The 26,951-nt window shown below is 40.9% G+C and overlaps 1 protein-coding gene across 1 annotated transcript in view; it reads right to left on the reverse strand.

The window, feature by feature from the left end:
• The window catches only part of cntn3b (contactin 3b), a gene marked incomplete at both ends in the record, with an annotated part of 270,445 nt that overhangs the window by 103,876 nt on the left and 139,618 nt on the right, over positions 1-26,951 (reverse strand). The window contains one exon of the mRNA XM_084315768.1: positions 9,468-9,566. Within this exon, the coding sequence (XP_084171894.1) occupies positions 9,468-9,566 (99 nt within the window). The remainder of the gene's footprint in view (positions 1-9,467; positions 9,567-26,951) is intronic.

Below are 26,951 nucleotides of genomic sequence, written 5' to 3' on the forward strand. Positions count from 1 at the left end.
TTTAGCATCCAACCATCCATCCAATAGAGTGCAAATGCAACAGTAAAATGCAATAGTAATATACAATGTACATGTGATTAAACTGGGTATAAATATATCAATTAGTACTACTGGGTGTAGTGCTAATCAAATGTTGTAATACCAATATGTACCATGATACAGGTATAAAGACAGTATAAAGACAGATACATGGTATATACAGCATTATTATACTTTATTGCTATCATACAGTTAAATGGGTTATATGCAGGTGTATTAGTAGGTATATAGGAGGATATGTATATGTATATGAGGTAAATATAAATATATAATGTATACATTATTGATCCGATCCGTTATTATAATATATATTATATATATTTTTTTTTTTTTTTAAACCTTTTTCTCTCTCGTGCCCCGATTTTTGTCGTTATGCCAATTCCCTCCTGGCCATTGTCGTGCCCTATTGTTGTTCTGGGGTGTAGACGACCACACGCCTCCTCCGATACATGTGGAGTCACCAGCCGCTTCTTTTCACCTGACAGCACGCAGTTTCACCAGGAGAGTGTAAGTTCACACTATCTCCCCTGGGGCAGTAGGACCAGTAGGGATCGCTATAGCAACAACCAGGACCCATAACCCCACCGGCTTCCCGCCTGCGAACACTGCTGTTTGTGTTCATAGGAAAGACGGAGGTACCGCCGATCCATTGCTTTTACTGATCAATATAGACTTAGACTGTTAGTTCAACATTTATATTAAGATCTAATCTATTTTCCCCATTAGAGAAACATTTTTCAATAATAATGATAGCTCTCAGTAGAAAATGTTATCGTGAGGGAAATGTGCAGCTACAGATATCCTGTTTGAGTGTACCAACCTGATATCCCATACCCAGCAGTATTCTGAGTACCAACCTGATATCCCATACCAGTAGCAGTATTCTGAGTACCAACCTGATATCCCATACCCAGCATTATTCTGAGTACCAACCTGATATCCCATACCAGTAGCAGTATTCTGAGTATCAACCTGATATCCCATACCGGTAGCAGTATTCTGAGTACCAACCTGATATCCCATACCGGTAGCAGTATTCTGAGTACCAACCTGATATCCCATACCAGTAACGTCACGGTGACCAAGTGCGTCCACATTTTTATAGGATTCTATCACATTTTCATAACAATAGCGAATATTACGTACCCTGCGCCGTTTTCATTGGGGTTTCTTACAAATTAACTATGTTTTATTTGTCCTTTATATGCGGATAACATTCAAATCTTAAATTGTACCATTATGTTTCCCTTTAGACAACAAATGTAATGCTAATGATGCACTTTTGTTAAGATAATTAGTTTACCATTCTCGGTCACTGTACTGAGGTCCCGTTAATAGTTTAACGCTGTTCAGATCGCGTCAAAGAATAGACACATCCCAGTGACCTGTGACCTGTGCTAACGCTCATGGGAAATGTATTCACATAGTTTTCAACATTTTCACCTTTTAATTTTAAACCAATGCTGCCATCTACTGACAACAGAAAGTGTTCTAATCGTCACCTTGAGAGCCACTTCCGTATACAGCGTTGCCCGAAACCCATTCTAGAGATTCCCACTTCTTACTGGGAATGGGGCGTGGCCGTATTTGGTCCCAGACAATAAGAGTGGCTGCGATTGGTCTACGTTCCGTTAGCACTATTCTGAGTACCAACCTGATATCCCATACCAGTAGATCTATTCTGAGTACCAACCTGATATCCCATACCAGTAGATCTAGGGGTGTAAAACGTACCCAGAAATTATACTTAAGTGAAAGTATGGGTACCGTCTCAACATCTTACTCAAGTAAAAGTCAGAGTAATTGTTTGAAAACACACTTGAGTAAAAGTCTAAAAGTTTCTACTTTTAAATGTACTTAAGTACTAAAAAGTAAAAACTTTTTTTCTGACTGTCTACTCTTCTGATAGCAGGTGTTTAATCAACGATCCCCGCTTTCTAGTCTTGCACAAGGACCAATCAGCATGGGTATGGGCGGGTTAATTTTCCATTGATGGGGATTTGATTGGCTGTTTTTAAATAAAGTGTGGCTGCAGGATTAATAACGTTAATGTTAGTTCGGCCAGATAAACAAATATACTAATTTAAATGGTTGGACCTGCAAGATTTGTACTTTGTACTTTGCAGGTCTGCATTTTAAATGTAAGGAGTAAAAGGTGTGTTTTTTTTCTATGAAATGTAATTGAGTAAAAGTACAAGTATACAAACCTAATAATACTCGAGTAAAGTCCAAATCCCCAAAAACAGTACTTAAGTATTGTAACAAAGTACAATTAGCCAAGTACATTATACCCCTGCTGATATCCCATACCAGTAGCAGTATTCTGAGTATCAACCTATCAACCTGATATCCCATACCAGTAGCAGTATTCTGATGATCCCTTGCAACATCCTCTTCTTGAATACAGTGGCTTTCATGTTACATAGCAAGGTCACTAACATGCATTGGCTGTGCCTGTCAAAAAAAGGACACATTCCATAATCCATCTCATAATTGAGCCCTTAAGAGTAAAAAAAATATTTATGGAGGGTGGAAGTAATGCAATTGCTTTAGCTCGCAACAATATTTAATTTGTGGCTATATGTCCATGTATTATGATATCTAATGCACCATATTTGAGGGAGAGTCGGTGGCATGCTTGAGAGCGAAGCAAGGCTTGCAGGAGGCTTACAGTTAGCAGATAATGCAGGGGGTCTTGGGTTCAAGGTCAAGGGTTATCTACAAGATTCATGCTTTAAATGTAAACAGACAGAGGAAGAAAGTAAGATAAAGCAAGATAGAGAGAGAGAGAGAGAGAGAGAGAGAGAGAGAGAGAGAGAGAGAGAGAGAGAGAGAGAGAGAGAGAGAGAGAGAGAGAGAGAGAGAGAGAGAGAGAGAGAGAGAGAGAGAGAGGAGAGAGAGAGAGAGAGAGAGAGAAGAGAAAGCATGCTCAGCACATATTTATTCCCCCCTTTCATTCAGTTTCCGAGAGCGAAAACACTATACCACCACGGTGACGACAGCGGACCCAGCATAAGCTCATGTCAGAGCGGAGAGAGAGAGAGAGAGAGAGAGAGAGAGAGAGAGAGAGAGAGAGAGAGAGATAGAGAGAGATAGAGAGAGAGAGAGAGAGAGAGAGAGAGAGAGAGAGAGAGAGAGAGAGAGAGAGAGAGAGAGAGAGAGAGAGAGAGAGAGAGAGAGAGAGAGACGTCGAATTGTATTTCACACCAGGCACTCTGACCCATTATCACACGGAGCAGCCCTGGTACGTTGCACTGCAGCACAAGCTGCACACTTTATAAAGCCAGTAGAGCAGCCGCTCCCATGTGCAGAGCGAGTCACTGTGTGTCTAGTGTAGATGGTGGGCAGCGTGGCAGCAGACGACATTCCGCTCGTCGGTTCCCCAGTTAGCAAGCAGCAGAGCCGATTGTGATACGGCAGAGAGGTCTAAACACAAGGTGGCTTGTATAATACAGTGGGTTTTGATTTATTTGAGCATTGTTCTGTGTGTGTATAATACATGTACAATGTTATACCAAATACAACAGTGTTTCAAGAAAACAGATACAGTAAAAAGTGTAATCACACTAACAATAATTGGAACGTTCGATAGTTGGGGAGGAGGTATCTTAATTCAATTTTTAGCTCTGGGGAGGGCATACTAGAGTTTTTGTGTTTTCTTTTTTTACATTGTGTCTCCTCCCCCCACGTTATTTTCACAATTAGAAATAGCTACCACAACACATATCAGTAGAAACAACCTCCACTATCTCTGAGGTACCACTGTATAGCTGCTTGTCAATACGACACAGGCACATTGATTATTCATAGCATGTGACACCGCTTCTGTTTTCAAAATATACTGATTAGAGCCAAGTTGACTAAATTGCTTGGGACTTCTATTTTGAAGAGCAGGGGCAGTACTATGTCACACATCTAGAGACCTCACACATCTAGAGACCTCACACATCTAGAGACCTCACACATCTAGAGACCTCACACATCTAGAGACCTCACACATCTGGAGACCTCACACATCTAGAGACCTCACACATCTAGAGACCTGACACATAGACCTGACACATCTAGAGACCTGACACATCTAGAGACCTCACACATAGATCTGACACACCTAGAGACCTGACACATCTAGAGACCTGACACATCTAGAGACCTCACACATATAGATACCTCACACATCTAGAGACCTCAAACATCTAGAGACTTCAAACATCTAGAGACCTCACACACCTAGAGACATAGCACATCAGAGGCTGGTCATATACATGAGGGTTTGCCGGCTAGGGTGCAGTGAGCTATATAATCCATACGTGGTTCTAGTACTCAATCTGAATTGAGGATTTGCCTTTTTCATAGTTTGACAATATGTAGCCTGTGTATTTAGTGGCCTAGTGTTTGGCTTTATATGATCAGTTGTATGAAATAATGTTTAGCAGTAGACCTACTGCATTAGGCTACACAGATATTTTAAAGGGTGGGCGTGGGCTGCATTCTGCAACACACATTACACAACAGCCATAAAACACATGGAAAACCTTGAGTTTGCTGCAATAGATTTATTCTGTGCGTTCATGGTGTGTGTGTGTGTGTGTGTGTGTGTGTGTGTGTGTGTGTGTGTGTGTGTGTGTGTGTGTGTGTGTGTGCATGGCTGCGTGCATTTCCAGTGTGTACATTTGCACCTCTCTGTCGTAGCCAATTTATCGTTCAACATTATAATAGTATTAATAATAGTGAGGTAAGGTCAGGTGAATGGGCCGCCCATGGAACTTGAACGTCCAATATGGCCTGGTGCCAAGCCTGTTATTGAAGGACAAAACAGCCTTTTCTCTGATAAAAATGTGTTTTGTCAGGGGGCAGAAAGGGTGGAAATACGACCGTAGCGCGAAGTGTGTGGGTTTACCATATAATTACATAACTAAATAACTACAGGGAAAGAAAATAATAGCTCTTAATAATAATAATCTCTTGTTATGCCATTGGAAAGGTGTTGCACACCATCTAATGAGGCAAAGACAACCAGGCATTAGGCTACACACTATGTAATGAAGCAAAGACAACCAGGCATTAGATTACACACTATGTAATGAAGTAAAGACTACCAGGCATTAGACTACACACTATGGCAAAGGACAGTATCATATTTTACCCCACCAAGTAATTACTGAATAGACTTGAAGCCACTACAAAGATCATTTTCAACAAATGTATTATATATGATTAGTTGTGATACCTTGATATAATTATAGTACAGAAATGAGACCTTTGCTAAAACAATTAGTCGCCTAATTCTCATGAACCATGTTGCTTGCTGTTGTCCTACAGCATGTTCACACATGGGATTTGTTCTGAAGAAGCTTGTAGAGGGTACCAGGGCCACGTTCCACAAGGAAAGCTTACCAAATTAGCCGGCCTTACTGTGCAACTCATGCTTAGAAGCTATAGGCAGGCTAATTAACAGGCTAAGCCTCAGTTGACGCTTAACCAGCACTTGTTCCGACTCCAACAATTATTTTCAACAGATGTTTTACCACCAATATTGTGAGAATAGGCCCCCCTGATATTGAATTATTCGTTTTTAATTCAATAGTTACTAATGCATTCAAATTATCAGTAATTTGTTGCAAAATGTTCTTTCTCCCTTTGTCATATTACTTTAATTATATGTTTGCAATCTTCATATATTTCCACCAAAGAACACTGCTCAGTGGACGTGAACATTCTGGCTCTTTCTTTTCAGTCTTTATTTTCCATGATAAATTGATCTGATCCATGACCTTTAAAAAGGACCATACCAGTGTTACTATACATGTCATTGTCAGGTTTAAACATGAATGGCAGTGAATGACATTTAAAAATGTAGGCTGAGATCTACTATATACACTGTATACACTTATGTACACACAATTTGTTGACAGGGGCGCTCTCTGCTAATGGCGAAATGTCAAAATTAGACTCTATTGATTGCTTGAACCTGGCTTGGATCAGTCGGATCATGTTAATTTGAATTTGTGAAATTAATCTCTGTTTTTTAGAACAGCTCTCATCCGCTTCTAACCTTGAATGTGGAGATATTTTTGTTGATAAAGCAGGTTTTGTTTGGAAAGGCTCCCTTTGCACCATAATGCAGTTTATCAGAACTACTGTGGATCCGACCCAGTGGCAAAGAGTGGTCCAGTAAATTCTGCAGTAATCATGCCAAGGTATTGACAATTAATTTACAATGATTAATGAATGAAATCGTACTATTAGTGTCGTTAAGTATGACAGATTCCAGGGTTGTACTCAATTCACTTTCAATTCAATCAATTCAAAATGTACACATTTTACTGCAATTAATTCTCAGTTATTTCTGAAGAGGCCGGATATGACAATACCCACTTCCTCAATAGAATGAATTGAAAGTGAAATGAGCACAACCCTGGGAGACTGAAAACCAGTGGTATGACTCATAAACATAATTGAAGAAAAATTCCCCCTTATCATAGCAATTTCTCTTGGGGCTATAGTGAAAATGGGCTCTAACTTCCATTAAATTCAGCATTCCAATTATTTGGGATACGTTGAAATTGATTATCTAATCCAGGGTTTTTGAAAATATATTTCCCCATGATTAGGTTAATACTCCTATTTTGGGGAACATAAGGTTTGCACTAATGAATTCAAAATGAAAAACAAATAGCGACCTGCCATGCAGGGCGTTGTTTAACCCAATGTATGAAATACGTTGGGGAATGATTACTCAGAGTGGCTATACATATAAATGGCTTGTGAGCAGCTGAAAATCCTGAATTAAAATGACGCCATGGATGCAGGTAACAGGTAGGCCTAATTCTTAACCATTTATATTTATTATGTGAACAATGAGATATGTGATTTAAGTACATGCAATAGTAAATACTAGGGCTGTCCCCGACTAAGGATTTGGATGGTCGACTAGGATTGGCCAAAATTTGCCGTCAGTCGGATTGGTCGACTTAAAAAAAAAAGTATAATATATATATATATATATATATATATATATATATATATATATATATATATATATATATATATATATATATTTTTTTTTTAATTTTTTATCATTCCATTTGGGCTGTGGGGGTGCTTAATGTCTGAAGGAGTCGACTGAAGGCTTCTTGTGCTCTGCAAAAGCATGCAATTGGTCCACTGATGGATACATCTTGATATTTGTCTAGTCTAGTGTGTTCATTAGATGGGTGAAATCCTCTTTCAGTGCCTCTGTGCCTGTTTTCGTAGGCAGTTAGCCTCTGGTATGCGTGCCATTAGCGTTAGCCACGCTTCTAGGCCTCTTTTCTTTTTGGAAAGAATGATAAAAATAAATAAAAAATAAAAAATATTAATATATATATATATTTTTTTTTGTTATATTCGACTAAGAGGTTGGCCAGTCGACTACGGCTCCTTTCGGCCGATTAGTCGACTAATCGATTAATAGGGGTCAGCCCTAGTAAATACTGAATTATGACTCACTGGAGGTGCATTAAAAGAACGTGCATGATTTTGCTATCCACAGCATGGCAGATTTTATTTTATTCATTTAAAAAAAAAAAAATAAGAAAAGAAAATTCTTAGAATGTAATGGATAAACATCTCATGAGAAACAGCAGGCTTTAAGACTCCATCTTGCTTACATGGCACAAATAATGTAGTTAATTCTGACGTGGGTGATTAGCTGTATATACCATGAGGCATAACCAACTTTGAATTGATTGCTAGAGGACGGATCATCCAACATGCTCATCTTCACCTGGGGAGCCGCTTAGGACTCTGCGGCGTGCAATGATTCCCCTGTAATGAACAATGTGGCGCTGCTTGGTTATCCCTTAACTGCTACACTGATGACGGCTGTAATGAACAATGTGGCGCTGCTTGGTTATCCCTTATCTGATAAACTGATGATGGCTGTAATGAACAATGTGGCGCTGCTTGGTTATCCCTTAACTGCTACACTGATGATGGCTGTAATGAACAATGTGGCGCTGCTTGGTTATCCCTTATCTGATAAACTGATGATGGCTGTAATGAACAATATGGCGCTGCTTGGTTATCCCTTAACTGCTAAACTGATGACGGCTGTAATGAACAATGTGGCGCTGCTTGGTTATCCCTTATCTGATAAACTGATTGCCCTGTAATGAACAATGTGGTGCTGCTTGGTTATCCCTTAACTGCTAAACTGCTGACGGCTGTAATGAGCAATGCGGCGCTGCTTGGTTATCCCTTAACTGCTAAACTGATGACGGCTGTAATAAACAATGTGGCGCTGCTTGGTTATCCCTTAACTGCTACACTGATGATGGCTGTAATGAACAATGTGGCGCTGCTTGGTTATCCCTTAACTGCTAAACTGATGACGGCTGTAATGAACAATGTGGCGCTGCTTGGTTATCCCTTAACTGATCAACTGATGATGGCTGTAATGAACAATGTGGCGCTGCTTGGTTATCCCTTAACTGCTACACTGATGACGGCTGTAATGAACAATGTGGCGCTGCTTGGTTATCCCTTATCTGATCAACTGATGATGGCTGTAATGAACAATGTGGCGCTGCTTGGTTATCCCTTAACTGCTAAACTGATTGCCCTGTAATGAACAATGTGGCGCTGCTTGGTTATCCCTTAACTGCTAAACTGATTGCCCTGTAATGAACAATGTGGCGCTGCTTGGTTATCCCTTAACTGCTAAACTGCTGACGGCTGTAATGAGCAATGCGGCGCTGCTTGGTTATCCCTTAACTGCTAAACTGATGACGGCTGTAATAAATAATGTGGCGCTGCTTGGTTATCCCTTATCTGATAAACGAATGAACAATGTGGCGTTGCTTAGTTATCCCTTAACTGCTAAACTGATGCCGGCTGTAATGAACAATGTGGCGCTGCTTGGTTATCCTTTAACTGCTAAACTGATGACGGCTGTAATGAACAATGTGGCGCTGCTTGGTTATCCCTTAACTGCTAAACTGATGACGGCTGTGATAAACAATGTGGCGCTGCTTGGTTATCCCTTAACTGCTACACTGATGCCGGCTGTAATGAACAATGTGGCACTGCTTGGTTATCCCTTAACTGCTAAACTGATGGCGGCGGTAATGAGCAATGTGGCGCTGGTTGGTTATCGCAAAAAATACTCCTAAAAATACACCTCACATTTCTTGGTATTAACAGGTCATAGTTGTGATGTGTTATTTACCATGACATATGACATGAGTGTTCTATTGCTATTGCAGTCTTTATACAATATCTGATTTTATATTGTGAATGAACGAAATATCAATGTTGCTAAGCGACTCCTAGACACAACGATATTGAAAATAACACACTCAGCTCTCGGCCAATCGGATTGCTTGTTCAGGAACTAACTGTTGTATAATATACATATTCACATTTGACGGTTCCAGTAAACTCACCTCCAGAATGAATAGGCGGTCCACATAATAAAACCACTCCTTGGCCCTCACGGACGTTGACGGCACTTCTCACTGTTTGGGTTTTGAAGTTGTCGAGGTCTGGTGAATGAAAGAGACTTATAGTGTTAGACAGTAGCTCAAAGAATGGACATAATGATCCCAAAGAATATGAATGAACAGGCGGTTGAAACACATGATTTCTAGGGGGCATGCGTTCAACCAAGCTTCACTAAGACTTTTATGTAAAATTTGGAGCACTGGTACTTTAAAGGTCCCTTATTGTACTAAATGGCATTTTCCTGTGTTTTTATCTCAATGAGGGGTTGTACCAATTAGAGCCTGACATGAGCGGGACGGAACAGGAATACAAATCAATGGGAGTGGACCGGACAGGATTCATATTTTACTTAAGTGAATATATATATATATATAATGCCTGGCGTGTCTCGTCCTTGGTCCTTGGTCAGGAATGAATGATGAGGGAATGAAGGTAACAGATATAGATTTGATCCACAACCCATACGTTTTAATTTAGCTATTGACAGGGGCAGTGGTGCAGTCGTAATATGGGAACTGCCCAAACGCCACGTGCATACATGTTCCCTCGGTTGGGATGGGAGAAAAATTGAAAAAGTGGATAAAAAAAAAGATTTGAGTGAGTTTGTGTGGCGCTCCCAATAGCCTACACAGAGACTGCAGCAAAGTCATTTATATTATTATATTGCTCAGTGTTTTAGCCTGTATGAAACGATTATTAAGTGGTCATAATTTATTAAATAGGTCAGCATTTGTTCAATAATGCTTTCAAACAGGAGATATTTTAAATATCAAGTCTACTGTAGATGATGCTGGCCAGTTTGAGACAAATAGGAAGCTCTTTGGTTCCGGACATAATTTTGTTCAGAATCAAAGGAACATGACAAATCCCATATGTAAAATGTATATATATATACATTTTACATATGGGATTTGTCATGTTCCTTTGATTCTGAACAAAATTCTCCCCTCCCCTGTCTTGAACGTTGCTCGCATATGCCCCCCACTGGCCGGTTGTAGGGAGGATAGAAGCCTTGCATCACGTGTCCCCTCCGATACACGAGGAGGCAGCCTGTCACATCTTTTCACCTGCCAGCGCGGACTCTCATTGGCGAGGTGTAACATGTGGGAGGCTCACACTACCCCCGCCATTTTCTCTCTGCTGTGCAGGCATCCCCCAACCAACCTGTAGGAGTTGCTGTCCACAACGTCCAGATTACCACCCATCGACTTCCACCTGCTAACTCTGCCAATTGAGTTAGTATGACGGCCGGTCCAAGCCGGAGGCAACACCGACAGCCGGATTCAAACCCGGTGTCTCTTGCGTTGGTGACGAGCACAATGTCCGCTGCGCCACCCAGCCGCCCAACTCACTAAAATCTTAAGACAAATGCCTCGCGTGTCTCGTCCTTGGTCCTTGGTCAGGAATGAATGATGAGGGAATGAAGGTAACAGATATAGATTTGATCCACAACCCATACGTTTTAATTTAGCTATTGACAGGGGCAGTGGTGCAGTCGTAATATGGGAGCTGCCCAAACGCCACGCGCATACATGTTCCCTCGGTTGCGCACAGAACAGATGATTATTATGCATAACAATGTTTTAAATTTAATTGTAGTTACAATTCTTTAATTGAATTAACTTAAACTAGAAAAGTAAATACAAACTAAATTAACAATGTAACTTAGAGTTAGTTTACAGAAGGACAGTTTCCTTCAGACTGAAGCACAACTTAATGTCTCATCCTTCCAGTCGGGACCACAGATCAAGCAACCCCCCACCAATTGGTACAGGGCTTGTATTTTGGTTTGGCTCTTCTCGTTGTTATGCTATCGGTATCCTATTATTATGCAAAGTCTAGGTGATAAGTGCCGGCCGGGTACTTGCCGCACGGCACGACCAGTCCAGTGACAATTGTGAATGCATTTTTCACTTATGCCTCAGTGATCTACTACAACAGCGTGTAACCGCGTCCTACCACCACTGCATCGCTGGACGGGGGGGGACAGTGCACTTTCACTGGGAGGAACGGGAGTTCATTGAATCTTACGAGACAGTACGGGAGTGAAGACCCAAGCTCTAGCCCCAATACTGAGAACATGTTCAGCTAAGAACCCTCCCTCTTGAAACAAGCCATTCAGAATTGTAGCCAACATCAACATGAGACTGACCGATCACTGTTAAGCTCATTTGCATGTCCCTACTGTCGTAGCCAATTTTTCATTGTAGTGAGCATCATCAAAATGCCAGCTTTGGTTGAGGTTAGGGCTGCCCTGAAGACCTTCTTTTGGGCTTTGAAGCTTTGGCACAGCATTCATACATGCAGTTATATTATTTCCTATGACGACCACACATCAGTTTTAATGTCTAACCACTACGCTCCCTTAACCTTCCTCATATGTTATTCTTTATTCTAATACATGTTATAATGATAATAATAATAATAATAATAATAATAATAATAATAATAATAATAATAATAATAATAATAATAATAATAATAATAATAATAATAATAATAATAATAATAAACTTTATTTGTATAGCACTTTTCATACAAGAATTGCAGCCCAAAGTGCCACACAACAGTGATGTAGACACAAAATAGACAGACTTAAAATATTAACATCCATAATACACACAGACCAAATAATGACACCACACATCGTTATTGTTTCATACACCATACTTACATCTTTATTTGCATTATGATATGAATTATATGTTTCTAAGTAGAGTGCAAGTGTTTGCTCACTTATCATTGGTCATTCGTTTGGATTTGTTTGTCATCATTTTCTTTGTTTTACATGTTTGTTTGCTGCTCCGGTCGATGAGGTCCCGTGCTTCCAGGTTGACTGGCAAAGGGCTAACAAGCTGAATGGGTCAAACCTAAATACCGGAAGGGGGTGTTACTTTTTACTTACTTTTTCTTTTACTGTATTCTCAGGGGCTCATACAGAAACAAGCATTTCACTGTAATGTACAGTACATGTACTTTATACGTGACAAATAAAAGCAAACTTGAAACTTGGGAGTTAAACCCATTAAATAAGATGACTCAAATCAAATGATAAATTATTTATTGTGAGTTTGTATTTGTTCAGTCTTTGAGCTGAACTTAAAGGTCCCATGTTTTGCAATTTTAAACAATTCCTGTGAGTCTATGGAACACATCTGTAAGTTTTTTTTCAAAGAAATGCATTGTTTTGTATTTCTAATCAAGTACTCTAAAGCAGCATTTTTCCACTTCAAGATTTCAAGCTGTTTTGGGCTGGGCTCCGCCCATAAACGCTTTGAGTGACAGTCACCCACACAGCGTGATACATACGAGAGAGAGCAAGAGAGAGAACGAGCGAGCGAGAGAGAGAGGGAGAGAGAGAGAGGATAGATCGCTCTGTGCGCGTGTGTGCGCTGTGTGAGCGGCTCCTCGCGATTGTGTGTAAAATGCAGGTGGAGAGAGCGAGGGAGAGAGAGAGAGAGGATAGATCGCTCCGTGCGCGCATGTGCGTTGTATGATCGGCTCCGCACGATTGTGTGTAAAATGCAGGTGGAGAGAGAGAGGATAGATCGCGCCGTGCGCGTGTGAGCGGCTCCTCGCGATTGTGTGTAAAATGCAGGTGGACAGAGAGAGGGAGAGAGAGAGAGGATAGATTGCTCCGTGCGCGCATGTGCATGTGCGCTGTGTGAGCGGATCCTCGCGATTGTGTGTAAAATGCAGGTGGACAGAGAGAGGGAGAGAGAGAGAGGATAGATTGCTCCGTGCGCGCATGTGCATGTGCGCTGTGTGAGCGGATCCTCGCGATTGTGTGTAAAATGCAGGTGGAGAGAGAGAGGGAGAGAGAGAGAGGATAGATTGCTCCGTGCGCGCATGTGCGTGTGCGCTGTGTGAGCGGATCCTCACGATTGTGTGTAAAATGCAGGTGAGAGAGAGAGGGAGAGTCGGGGACAGGGAGACCGCTTCCGCATTATTCCCACTGCTCCGTTGTTGAGCAAATTGTTGATTGTGGGCGGTGACTACAACCAGATCAGCGCCTTGCTACGTAGGATAGTGAGTCAATTCTGAATGGCTTGGTTCAGTGGGGGAGGTTCTTGTCTGAGCTGAACTGAAGAAACGGGAGTAGCTAGAGATTTGACATTAAATCAGTGTTGATACATCCCCACATTGCTAGAAAACAATGCTAAACACTGGAAAAGGCCATTTATAAGACAGGGGACCTTTAATTGTGACTAAACTAGTAATTGCTAATTATATGTGAAAAGAGCCATGTAATTTATTATTTTAGTATTTGTCCTCCCCCACGTGTCTATTTTGGTTTGGCCAACTGGTATGAATAGGGAGGTGTAGTGGTTACGTCATTGCTGTTTCCGGCCTGTCCACCTCGTTTGAAATTGCAATGTATTTCCCCATTGCCCATTTCTAAATCGTCTCGTTTAAAACAAATAAAGCATGACCATTTGCATGGTGTACCTTTCTGTGCGTGTGACAGAGTGGGTCTGTCACTGACGCCGGGGCAGCACACACGCACACATACACACAACATTTCACTCATCATATACATTCATACATAATCAAACATGCATACATATCCATTAATCTAAGCATACATGCATTTATACATACATTCATATATCCATTCATACATATATTTATTTATTGTGTTGTGTATATGCATTTATTTATTGGGTTGTGAGGGTATTTGGTGTTGGAGGTTGTTTTTAGATAATGTGTGTATAGGAAACGGTAATTCAATTGATGTGTAGCACCTGTTTAGTCTTGTTAATTAATTATGTGTGGCACCTGTGGAGGGGGAGGAGTGCAGGTGTCATGAGGGCTGCGTGCCCAAGGTTCTGGGTTCTTGCCCTGCACCAGTTACACTGTAGGTGACTGAGGGAAGTGCTGTATGTGTATTGTTAGTCTGTTTGTCTCTGTGGTGGTGCTTCACCAGATAACGGTTGCAAAATGGTAGGGAAGCGCCACCCAGTAAGTGTTTTGTCTATCAGATGCCGTTATTGTGGAACGCATCTGATAGACTGCAGAGGTAGTATAGTTTAGTTATTTATTTTGTTTATGTCACTTGTTATGAAATGTCACCTCTGCACCTTGGAGGCTGGGAAATAAAACAACACCAAGACCATATTTCCGACTACGCCATTGTTTGTGGGAGTTTTTTGAGGAGTCTAGAAAGAACCCTGTCACAGTGCGTATTCATCCACAATCTATAGCTCAACATGAAAATATTCGCAATTAATCATAAAATAATTACGCAGAATTTTATTTCAACCAAAAATGCTTAAACAATAATGTTAGTGATAGAAGGGAACACATTTTGTGCAAAAATGGAAAGCTTGCCAATGTTCACGAGGCAGAATTGTTACAATAGCCGATAATACATTTTCCCAATGATGAATCCCTATACGGGTGGACCTCGCATGCGGTCCAAAGTGACGTCAGATTACACCTCCTATACACCCTCGTGTCTCAGTCTATAGGTCAGTTTTGGTTCAGTTCAGGTATACTTTGCATGAGTTTTGTTCTGTTTAGCTGACCCATGTTCTGCTGGGTCCAAGAACAGCTCGTTATCTTTTTGTTTTTTCAAACACTTGTATCTGGTTTTGTATATTGTATATTTTGGGGGAAATAAACCCTTAATTTGAGTGCTCTACCTACGACTCCTTGTGCCCAACTGTTTGGACCCTCTCTTCCATGAACAACATTCATTTATTTTTATTCGTTCTCCCCAGCTCAGAGGTAAACTAAAGTGCAACAGAGTTTAACAAGATCTATTATTTCTCTAAAGTAACTAGAAGTACATAATTGCGGGTTCACTCGGAGTAAAAAAGGGGGGGGGGGCGGAACAATTAGTTCCAACTTGAATCACAGTTTCTCCCTGAATGTTCACAATGTATATAACTATGTATGTATTTATGTAAAATCGAATACTGAACTATTGAAGATTCGAAGCGTTCATCAGCCCTAGTTGAGGCTAAATAAAGCAGGATGCAAGTCACGTTAACTTATCACATAAGTGTAGCACATTTCTGACATTAGCTAACGCTACATTCACCCAGCATCATCGTAGACTTGGAGGAATACTATCAGTTGTTTGCATTGGATAGAATAGTTTACTTTATTCATATCGAGGGAAATTTGGCACTACAAATCGCTCACAGTAAACAATAAACATTTAGGTAGACAAAAGCAAGTCACGAATAAAAAAAAAAAAATAAGCCTACGAAAAATAAGCATAAGAATAAAATACCGTCCGGGATATACATCTCCTATGTTATGTATATACATTCTAATATAGAATATACAGTAAAAATATACAGCTATTTACAGTAAGTACAGTAATTAAAGTGTAATATTGTACAATGTACAATGTTGGTTTAAAAGTTTAAAAGTAAAAGTCCGGGGCCCTCATGCATCAACGTGGACTTTGAACTTGACCTACTTCCACACGTAAGCACGGAATGTAGAACTAGCGTACGCACAGGGAAGTCGGCATTCATCACACGTGCGTACGCAGGCTCTATGGTCCTCCGTGTTGATGAATACCACTTTGTTCTACCGTCAATGCTCGTGCATGATTATCCATATATGGTCATGAAAATGAGGAAACACCCCCCATGGGATGTGAAATAATGGACCGACCCGAGCGGGACTCCGAGAAACTCCACGGAGAATTCACTGCTGTCGAACCAAGAAGACACTATCGCGTATTATGATTTATGGGATAAATAAAAGGCGGACTCGTAAACGGTGATGTCAGATATCAACGGCTCCCTAAGACCATTGCTGCAATTCTGCCTGGACAGCTCAAAATACTAATAAAGACCGTTCGTTGACCACTGTTTGGCGTTGGTTGTGTGTCATTATAACCGTGCTGGAATATGAATGCCTTTATTAGTTGTGTTCGATTGGCTATATGATTTTTAGATGCATCTATTTTGTTGTTGGCTAATAAAGACCGTGCTGGAATATGACTGCCTTTTCCCGTGTTGTTTGATTAATACCCCAGGGATTAAAGTTCTCCTCAATTTTATTCCAAATCGCGATGGATCTCCCGTCAATTTTCTACCTGCTGCATATGATTTCTAGAGGCATACTACAATCTATTTTGATGTCAGTATTGGGTAGCCTATATAAACAATATAATACGAGAGCATATACAAGAACAATGAATCTCACTGCATGTATGATAGCCTGCCTTTCAATACATGAACTTGAATCCCATCATATACATAGTCTGTCCACTATAGTGTCATTGCAATGCGTTTTCTATTCTTTCTTATACAGTAAAAGGGGGGAAGAACACTATATTCATATGACTTGTATTCTGCTTACAGCTTCGAAGTTCCACTTGTTTCGTTTAACGTAAAGCCTTTTAAATATAATCAAAACGTTCCCGTGTTTCTGCGGTCTGCGCAGAATAATAACGAGTTGAGCTTTATGATTTATGATGAATTGAAAATGGGGGACCCTGATGTAAACAAGACGAAAGTTGGTCTGCATCCCCAATTAACAATTGTATGTACTGAGCTGTACTGTACTGTACCCATTCTGCAATCTGTTAATAAACTTTTCAATCAATCAAGCTACGCGGAGCGCAGTCAGTCAGTAGCCTACACCCCGTATATTCCGATAACGCTATATAAACCATGCTGCATTCATTCTGAGAGTAAGTAAGTAAGTAAGTAAGTAAGTATTTATAAAGCACCTTTCATACATGTCATGTAGCTCAAAGTGCTGTACACAATTATAGGCATATATAACGATAAAAGCAATAAAGTCATAGTGATCAGTTAAGATCAATGTTAAAAAAAAAATAATAATAATAATAATAATAGTAACGTAAAAATGAAAATAACGTAAAAACAGTCATTTGCTTACCAGTTTGGGAGAACAGGTCCGCACAAACATTTCCGCTCAGTGGCAACCGGAAGTGCACTAAACCAATGCACTTGTATGGTAGGTAGCAATGTTTAGGTCTTATAATGCTAGTGTAGTTACGTTTTTATCAGTGGTCATAGTTGGGTCCATAGTGCTTTACCAAGTCCCATGGATCCATCAGTGGCCGTGTATTGTGTGCGTATGTACCCGTTCGCTCATGTGGTCAGTGGCCAGAGTTGGGTCCACAGGACTTATCCAAGTCCCATGGACCCATCAGTGGCCGCGTCTTGTGGTAGAAAGAAAGAAAAAGAAAAACGTATAAAGAAAACAGTCTAAAGTTTGAAAGTTTGGGAGGTCCGCAAAAACACGCCTTCAGCTCAGAAGCTGAGGCGTGTCAAAAACTTTTGAAAAACTGGAGGCGTGTCTCCTATTGTACCCATTCCTTCATCTAAGAAGTTTGAAAGTTTGGGAGGTCCGCAAAAACACGCCTTCAGCTCAGAAGCTGAGGCGTGTCAAAAACTTTTGAAAAACTGGAGGCGTGTCTCCTATTGTACCCATTCCTTCATCTAAAAAGTTTTAAAGTTTGGGAGGTCCGCAAAAACACGCCTTCAGCTCAGAAGCTGAGGCGTGTCAAAAACGTTTGAAAAACTGGAGGCGTGTCTCCTATTGTACCCATTCCTTCATCTAAAAAGTTTGAAAGTTTGGGAGGTCCGCAAAAACACGCCTTCAGCTCAGAAGCTGAGGCGTGTCAAAAACTTTTGAAAAACTGGAGGCGTGTCTCCTATGTACCCGTTCCTTCATCTAAAAAGTTGGGTCCACAAGGCTTATCCTAGCCTCATGGATCCATCAGGTTTTTCCAAGCCATAACTATTTGTAAGCTAGTCTGTATAGGTACGTTTTTAATTTTCCTTTAAAAATGTGTATAGAGCTGGCGTTTCTGATGTGTGTTGGTAGTGTGTTCCATAGTTTTGGGGCATAGTTGGCAAATGCCATACTTCCTATCCTTTTTTGGTTTCTGGGCGTGTCTAGTAAACCTGTAGTGGATGACCGTAGCGTTCTTGAGGGCAGATAACTAACTAGGGAATTTGCTATGTATTTTGGGCCTTGCTCATTAAGAGCTTTATATGTTAGGAAAAGGACCTTAAAATCAATTCTATGAGTTATTGGAAGCCAGTGCAGAGAGAAAGATCTATTATTCCAAATGCTATTTATAGGGTTTTGACCATAATTACACTACTGTTGCTATTCTACAATGAACTATAATGAACTACGGTTCGTACAGAACATGCCGGTGTTATTATGCACAGAAGCTCATTTCCTTGTTGTAATAATATATTCTACCACTGGGAGCTAGGTACGCCAGGTTTGAAATGTGCGTAGATGTACGCACGAAGTCAAGTTCAAGTTGAAGTTGATGAATCCCACTCTTTGCTTAGAAATGATCGTACGCACAGGGTAAGCACAGATCTGTGCGTAGAACACGTTGATGCATGAGGGCCCAGGAATATCTATTTGTTGTAGACTTCATTGCTTTGTTTTCTTCTGCATATTTTTGTGAGTTTGATGCTACTCGCCCTTTGTGCAGCAACGACACTGGCAGCAGCATTCCTAGGGATTTAGTCACAAGTAATGTTTGACTAGCCCAAATCTTTCTGACAGAGGAAAAATATCTATAATCATCAGGAAATGTAATTATTTTAATTCACAACCACCCCCAACTCTTGCTGTTGGCTGAGAGACTGAGGGAGTGGACGGGGCTGGGTAACATCCTCTTGTACGCTCGGTCCATCTGCACGTGGCTTAGCTACTGAGCTACATTACTGCTACATGTCAACAAGCTAATTAACGTAGGGTAATCATTGCCCGGATGCAGCTGTAATGGAGCAGGACAGGCTTTCATAGTTGGCTCTTATTACCGTAGAAAAGGACATTGATGGATGCATCTAACGAGGGAGACTTTTACAGTAAAGTAATCGACATCTTTGTTCAGAGAGATACGTGCGTGCCCTTATAAGTACCCTCATCTTTTTCCCACCGGCTTTGTGCACGCTGTCTGATGATGAAGCTTTACGTTAGCACGCTGACACACCAAGCGCTCTCTCTCTCTCCCTCCATCCCTCCCTCTCTCCTGGTGCACTGTCACCAGGCCTTCATGGTGTATGATGATGGAATTGGAGATTGTTGCACTGACACTGTTATCTCACATATTCATGGTGTTGTATGATTATGGGATATTGAGTAAAGGCCATTGACGTTTGAGAATTCTCAGCGGCCCTGCAGATGTCCAGTTTGTCCAAGGCAATTGTCTTAATTATTAACATTAACTTAAAGGAAAACTCCAACATTTTGGGAAATTAGCTTATTTAACATCTTCCCTGGAGTTAGACAAGAAGATACATACCTTTTTCGTCTCTCTGCATGCATTGGGCTTAGGGAACGCCTGGACCGTTAGCCTAGCTTAGCTTCATCACTGGAAGTTGGGCAGACATCTAGCCTAGTTCACTACAGTCAGGAAATATACTCCAAATACAATCAAAATACAACTCCCAAACGTTCCTGTAAACATGTTGTGACCTGTGTATTTACCACGTCTCCCAGTCACACAAGTCACACGAGTCTCCCTGTCACATGAGTCTCCCAGTCACACAAGTTTCTTAGTCACACAAGTCACACAAGTCTCCCAGTCACACAAGTCTCCCAGACACACAAGTCTCCCAGTCACACAAGTCTCCCAGTCACACAAGTCACACAAGTCTCCCAGTCACACAAGTCTCCCAGACACACAAGTCTCCCAATCACACAAGTCTCGCAGTAAAAAGAAATGCATTGTTTTATATTTCTAATCAAGTACTCAAAAGCCAGATCTCACTTTGGATTTCAGGCTGTGTTGGCCTGGCTCCGCCCATAAGCACTTTGAGTGACAGTCATGCACACAGTCTGAGACTGGCAGACAGAGAGAGAGATAGAGATATTGAGGGGGATACTAATACATTTTGCCGCGGGGGGCATAATCCCACGGGACAATGCATTGGTAACTTGTTTCAAATGACAATATATACCCCTGTGATTATTATTGTACGGATCGGAATACGGGCGTGTGCGTGGGAGCATGCACAAAGATATTACAGTGATATGCTGCTCCCGAGTCCGACTGCCTGCGAGAGAGAGAGAGAGAGAGAGAGAGAGAGAGAGAGAGAGAGAGAGAGAGAGAGAGAGAGAGAGAGAGAGAGAGAGAGAGAGAGAGAGAGAGAGAGAGAGAGAGAGAGAGAGAGAGAGAGAGAGAGAGAGAGAGAGAGAGAGAGAGAGATGCACGGAGCACTGTGTAAACAAACGCTGCGTGTGTGAGATAAGACAGGTCCCCTTCTCCCTCTCTCTCGCTCTGCCTCTCCCGTTTGAGGAAGTGTCGGGTTTCACTGTGCGCTACAACAACCATTAGTTAGTTATGCAAATCAATGCTATGTCGACGTCACAGAAACCGTCAAATCAGAACAGTTTAGTTGAGTGAGGGAAGATCTCGTGAACTCGAGACTAGACTGATGAGTCAATATGGTAATTAGAGACACAGACCTATTGATACTAACTCCTATTACTATAAAACAATGGTAAATACTGAAAAAAGCCATTTATAATGCATGTCCCCTTTAAAGAAAGGAAAGTCTAGTGCTGGCTGAGCATATTGTTTGTTTGCACTAAGTTAATACTTTGAGCAGGTTGGCACCTTCCATGGTTGCCTCCGCCGTCGGTGTGTGAATGTGTGAGTGAATGGGTAAAAATGTGAGTAACAAATTGTAAAGGGCTTTGGATAAAAGCGCTATATAAAAAAGGCAGCCATTTACCATTTACTATGGGTGGAACCCTTCCCAAAACCGTAGAAGTACAGAGAGAGAGGTGTACACTGTAGTCCTTGATTTAAAATACCAAACAATTAATTTTATTGAAAAAGAAAAAAAACACGTGTTCCATAGACAGGAATTATGTAAAAGTGAAAGATTTAGGACCTTTAACAGTGTATCATTGATTGCCCCGGGACACTTGCTGACAGGTCTTCAATACTTTCAGAGGAATCGGAGACAGTGATGAAACACATGGCCCTTCCTTGGATGACAGATATCCGGCAACACGACACTGTCGGATGATAGCGGGAGATTAGCTTGCAATGGGACAAAAATGAGGAGGAATGGAAAACAAAACGACACAGACTGAACACACACGGGTGGTGTGCATGACGGATAACAGTTCCGCAATGCCAGGAGCAATAAGCAACATCATTATTAAATGCTGTGTAATCTCGCACTTAAAAGCATTAGCCTCCCCATCAATATACTCTCAATTTATTCCCTGGAAATGAATGAGGAGCGCTGGCAGACAGAGCTTATACCTGGGATGATAAAGCACCACTGGCTCCATGACTGATGGGGGGGGGGGGGGGGGGGGGGGGCTGAGTGCGCTGTGTTCTCTGTCTACACCCTCCAGCCCGGAGTGAGCAGCCCAAACACAAACAAAACAAAGTCAGTGTGACCGATAAGAGAAATTAGAGAGAGAAGGAGGATTATACAAAGGAGGGAAGTGGAACAGCATTGTGGGCGAGATTAATGAGGAACTCTCTGATGCCCGGCGTGGAATCAAGACACGGCCAAGTCACGGCAGGGTGCCGGGAGGCCACAGGAGGAGGAGGAGGAGACGACGACGCCAGTATCGCAATGTAGAGCAATCGAATGCACACACAAGCCTCCTTGTGCTTCAGAGTCTTCGTGTCTCTGATCTCAACAAACCGCCATGGTAAAAAAGGAGTCTATCTCACAGACACTTAAGGTTCTGACGCACTGTGAGGAGTGATACTCATGTACCCAGCTGACTGAGAGCATTATCCAGACAGCACTTGATCATTATAATGGCATTCATCTTGAATGCCATGGGAGGTGAAACAGAGCTGCTAATAGTTACTTGGAAAGGAGGACAAAGTGAGTGTTCTAACAGGGTCTCATAAGGGGTGCAAATATTGAACTAGAAAGGTGCGCTCAGTAGACCACAAATGTCCACCAGGCAACAGCCACATTGTTTTCTTCTAGTAGCTTACATGTTAAGCCGGGCAAACATAGACCAATGAAAGCAGATCTCCCCACAGTATTCTATGTCACTCTATGCCATTCTATGACACTATGCCACTAGTATACATTATTACACACTATTGCACTATTACACTGACACTATAATACTATTACACACTATTACCCCATGGAGAAATTTCAATCAGGCTTCAGAACGCACCATAGCACTGAAACTGCTCTTACAAAAATAATTAGTGACCTCAGAATAAACTCTGATGCAAACAAAGTCTCAATTCTCGTCCTATTAGATCTAAGCGCAGCGTTTGACACGATCGATCATGATATCCTAATAAATCATCTAGAAAAGTTAGTTGGTCTTTCTGACTGTATTAAACTGTTCCGGAACATATATCAAAGGGAGAAAATATTACGTCAGGCTTGGAGATCATTCTTCTGAGAAACATGACACCTACTTCGGAGTTCCACAGGGGAGCTGCCTTGGTCCATTATTATTCTCACTATACATGCTGCCACTCGGAGACATCATTAGAAAGCACAATGTATGTTTCCATAGTTACGCAGATGACACACAATTGTACATATCCGCTGAACCAAATGATCACACAGCTATAAACTCCATTTCCGCCTGTCTCTTACCAATAAACAAATGGATGACGAACAACTTCCTAAAATTAAATGAGGGCAAAACTGAAATCCTACTAGTCGGTCCTATAACAAAAAGAGAAATGTTACAGAGCAATATGGGGCAACTTACTCCTTGGATCAAACCCGAAGTTACAAGTCTTGGTGTTATAATAGACTCAGACCTAAGCTTTAAATAACACATCAACAAGGTGACAAAAGCATAATTTTTCCACCTTAGAAACATAGCTAAGGTACAGGCGTTTATAAATCTAAAATACGTTGAAAAACTGATCCATGCCTTTATCTCAAGCCCACTTGACTACTGTAATGCACTCCTCACTGGCCTCCCAAAGAAAAACACAGAACGACTCCAACTATATATATATATATTTTTTTTTTCAAAAATAAGCTAAAAACGTACCTCTTCACCATAGCCTTCTAATACACCCCACTGTTGATTGTACTGTAGCACTATTTTACTCTGTCCATTCTATTGCATAATTTTACTATCTATTCTATTCTACTATTCTATTATTGCACTGTATTATTTTACTCTGTCTATTGCTTTTTATTACAGGTTCAAAACTGTCAGGTATTAAAGGGGAGATGAAGCGTTAAACAATATGAGCCTAGTTTGTTTGTTGTGTACCTTGGGTAAGACATGGTCTTATAATCAAATGTGAAATCCTGCTTATTTGTCTGAAAACTCAAATGTAATTTCCCCGTTTTTGCCATGGGCGCTGCCATTTTAGATTTAGTTGGATACTGACTGACGTCACGGTGATGGTTTGGGCTGGGTCCCGGTTTACAGTGCTGGTTAGATAGCTACGTAAATATGGAGTGTCGTGAAAGTCAGTCAGTAAATTGTCAACCAAATGTAACGTTACCCACAGAAAAAATATATATTATATAATTATACTTGTAGTTGTATTATCTGCTAGACATCGCCCCCCCCCCACAGTCTGAGTCAGAGCGATAGTTCAACTTGACTAACAGGGTGAAGTAGGTATCAGTTTCCTTTTTTCCCTCCCTCAATAATATTATGTTATTTATGTACGTTATCATTATGTAAACAAATGCACATATGGATTGTTTGCTGCAACGTTTCTGAATGAATTGAAGCATTAATAAATAAGCAGATAATTAAATTAGATGTCCATAACATTTGTGTTTTTAATTAGCATAGCCTAAATAAATATGAATTCAAGAAGTTAAATACTGAATTAACAACACATTTATTAACAGGCTGAAAGTTAAAACGAATAAAAAAACAATTAGCCTATTTAATAGGCTAAACACTGTGTGTAAAATATAGGCTATGCGGTGGTAAAAGACAACTTTGGCTATAGCCTTCTAAAACAGGCTAAACTTCATTTTGGCTTCTTGAGTTCACATTTCTTTGGTTTGCAGTGGTGCATCTGCGGGCCAATGTTCCGAGACATATTACATTTGATTTGTTAGGCTATTTGAATACACCAGCCCTAAATGGTGGATTCAAATAGCCTAACAAGTATACAAATATATAAAGATGTCTCGGAACATTGGCGGGGACACTGGACAGCCAGCTGAAGCGCGTGGGCCATACATCCCACACTTTGTAATCCTGCGTCTTTCATGCATTTGACCACGTTTTGGGCATTATCTCGGAGTATGACATGAATATTTTCTTTCGGAATATGCCACATCTGGAACATATTCTCGAATGCTGTTGCCATGCCAGCGCTGCAGCAGTATGGGAGCCGGAGAACTCTTGTGAATGCAGGAGCGCTTTACGGAGTTGGAAGTCTGCGTCAATCAACTGAGCTGTCAAACTCAGCATTGACATGGGGCTGACATCAGAGCTCCAAATATCACTGGTAAAGCTAATTGAAGAAACGTCTTCTTTCAGAAGGCTATCAATGTGCGAATACACTGCCTGCTAGAGCTCGGGTACAGGGCAATGTCTGAAAAATACGTGCAACCTGGGAGTGTAACGCGGTCGTCAAGCCCTATTATTATTTTCTATATACCGTACTTTTCGGACTATAAGCCGCGGCTTTTTCCCCCATTTTTCGACCCTGCGGCTTATATAACGGTGCGGCTTATATGTGACTCGACGTGACCAAACCCGAAAATGTAAAAATCTAAATATTGCTTTTTTGACTGCATTGAAATGTTATTTATCTGTTCCCTTATTTGCTAAACGTAATACAACTTGTAAATGAGTTAATTCTTGTTATTTGTCCGACAGTATTGTGTCCCAATGCTAATTACATATGGTAATTAAACATTAAAACACCTGCGGCTTATAGTCCAGTGCGGCTTATATATGTACACATCATTCAATTTAGCTGCTGCAGCTCATAGTCAGGTGCGGCTTATAGTGCGAAAAGTACGGTATATATATATTGTTTTATTTGTAAGATATATATTTACTGTTGACCTGATAGTGTTTTATTGTTTTATTGTTCGCCCGTATATGCTCCTTGTATCGCCGCTGCTTACAGCATGCATTGGAACGGAGACAAAGTTATACCGTTAGTTTTGTATACAGCCGAGCCACTCAACACATATTGAATGGAGAAAAAGATAACCGTTAGTTGGAGAATAAAAGTGAGGGGAGAGAGGTGTTTTGCTACAGCGCTGTGGTGGTAACGTTGGTGTTGTGGTGTTGCCAAGGGAGTGGAGGAATACCATACTCCTGCATCGATCTGCCGACGGCGACGGGCAGAGGATAACGGAGACAGAATAGACCTTTAGACTGAGTTCGGTTGAGGCTGAACTAATCTATACCTTTCTGTTGAACTCATTCTAATTATTAATCTGGACCTTCAGAACATGCAGTATTATTAATTTGCTCAAATGTCGTGGCCTCACACAGTGCCAACTGCAGGTCTCGCCATCTCAGGTGCCAACTGCAGGTCTCGCCATCTCAAAGATTACAGAGCATCCCCCTGTTGGGGTTGCTCAATGCTGTAAAATATTACATAAATGTGTTTTTATGAATAACGATATTTGAGGAGCCTAAAAATATTGCTACAGCGTGCAATTCTCTGAGGTGGGAGGCTCCGCCTCCGGGCGAAACCATCTCTGTGACGTCAGCAACAAAATGGCGGCGCACATGTTGATTTATGCTACATAAATGGACATAACAAATAGTTTTTTCTTAGAAACGCCTTATTTTTATAACGTGATTTTTTCTGTGGTTTATCTAAATACTAATTTGATGCTATGACTATGTTTATATCGCTATGCTCTTCATCTCCCCTTTAAACTGTGTGGGTATCAAACAAGAGACTGTCAGGCTTTAAAACTGTGTAGGACCCAGGCCTAGCACTGCACCCTGAGAGAGGGAACTGCACCCTGATAGGGAGGTTTGCCCTGGGTGGGAGGTTCAAAGGGTCAAAGTGGGTATAAAACAGGAGGGAAGACTGTCAAGTTTTAAACTGTGGATACCAAACAGAGAAGGTAAATACGACTTTGAACTGTTGAACAGTAATCCAGAACTATTTTATTGCACTGTAAAAAAAAATATATTTTTTATCTATTCTATTCTACAATTTTATTGCACTGCACTATTGCACTATTTTACTCTGTCTATTTTATCTTACTCTTTTTATTATTGTCTATTTAAAACTGAATCAAACCATAAACAAGGTGGCCTGTTGGGATGTTAGATCCTAATGTAAAAAATAAGGCTGTCAAAGTTAATGCGGTATTAACGCGTTAACGCCCGATTCTATTAACGCCACAATTTTTTTTAACTCATGATTAACTTTTAAAGAAAAAGATTATTATTATAATTTTTTTTTACTAGACTTCACTCAGGTGTATTATTGATACTCTCATTGGGTCTCATTCCCGAAAATGTCTCAAAGATAT

This window comes from Notolepis coatsorum (assembly GCF_963971535.1).
Source record: "Notolepis coatsorum genome assembly, chromosome: 6".
Taxonomy (NCBI): Eukaryota; Metazoa; Chordata; class Actinopteri; order Aulopiformes; family Paralepididae; genus Notolepis; species Notolepis coatsorum.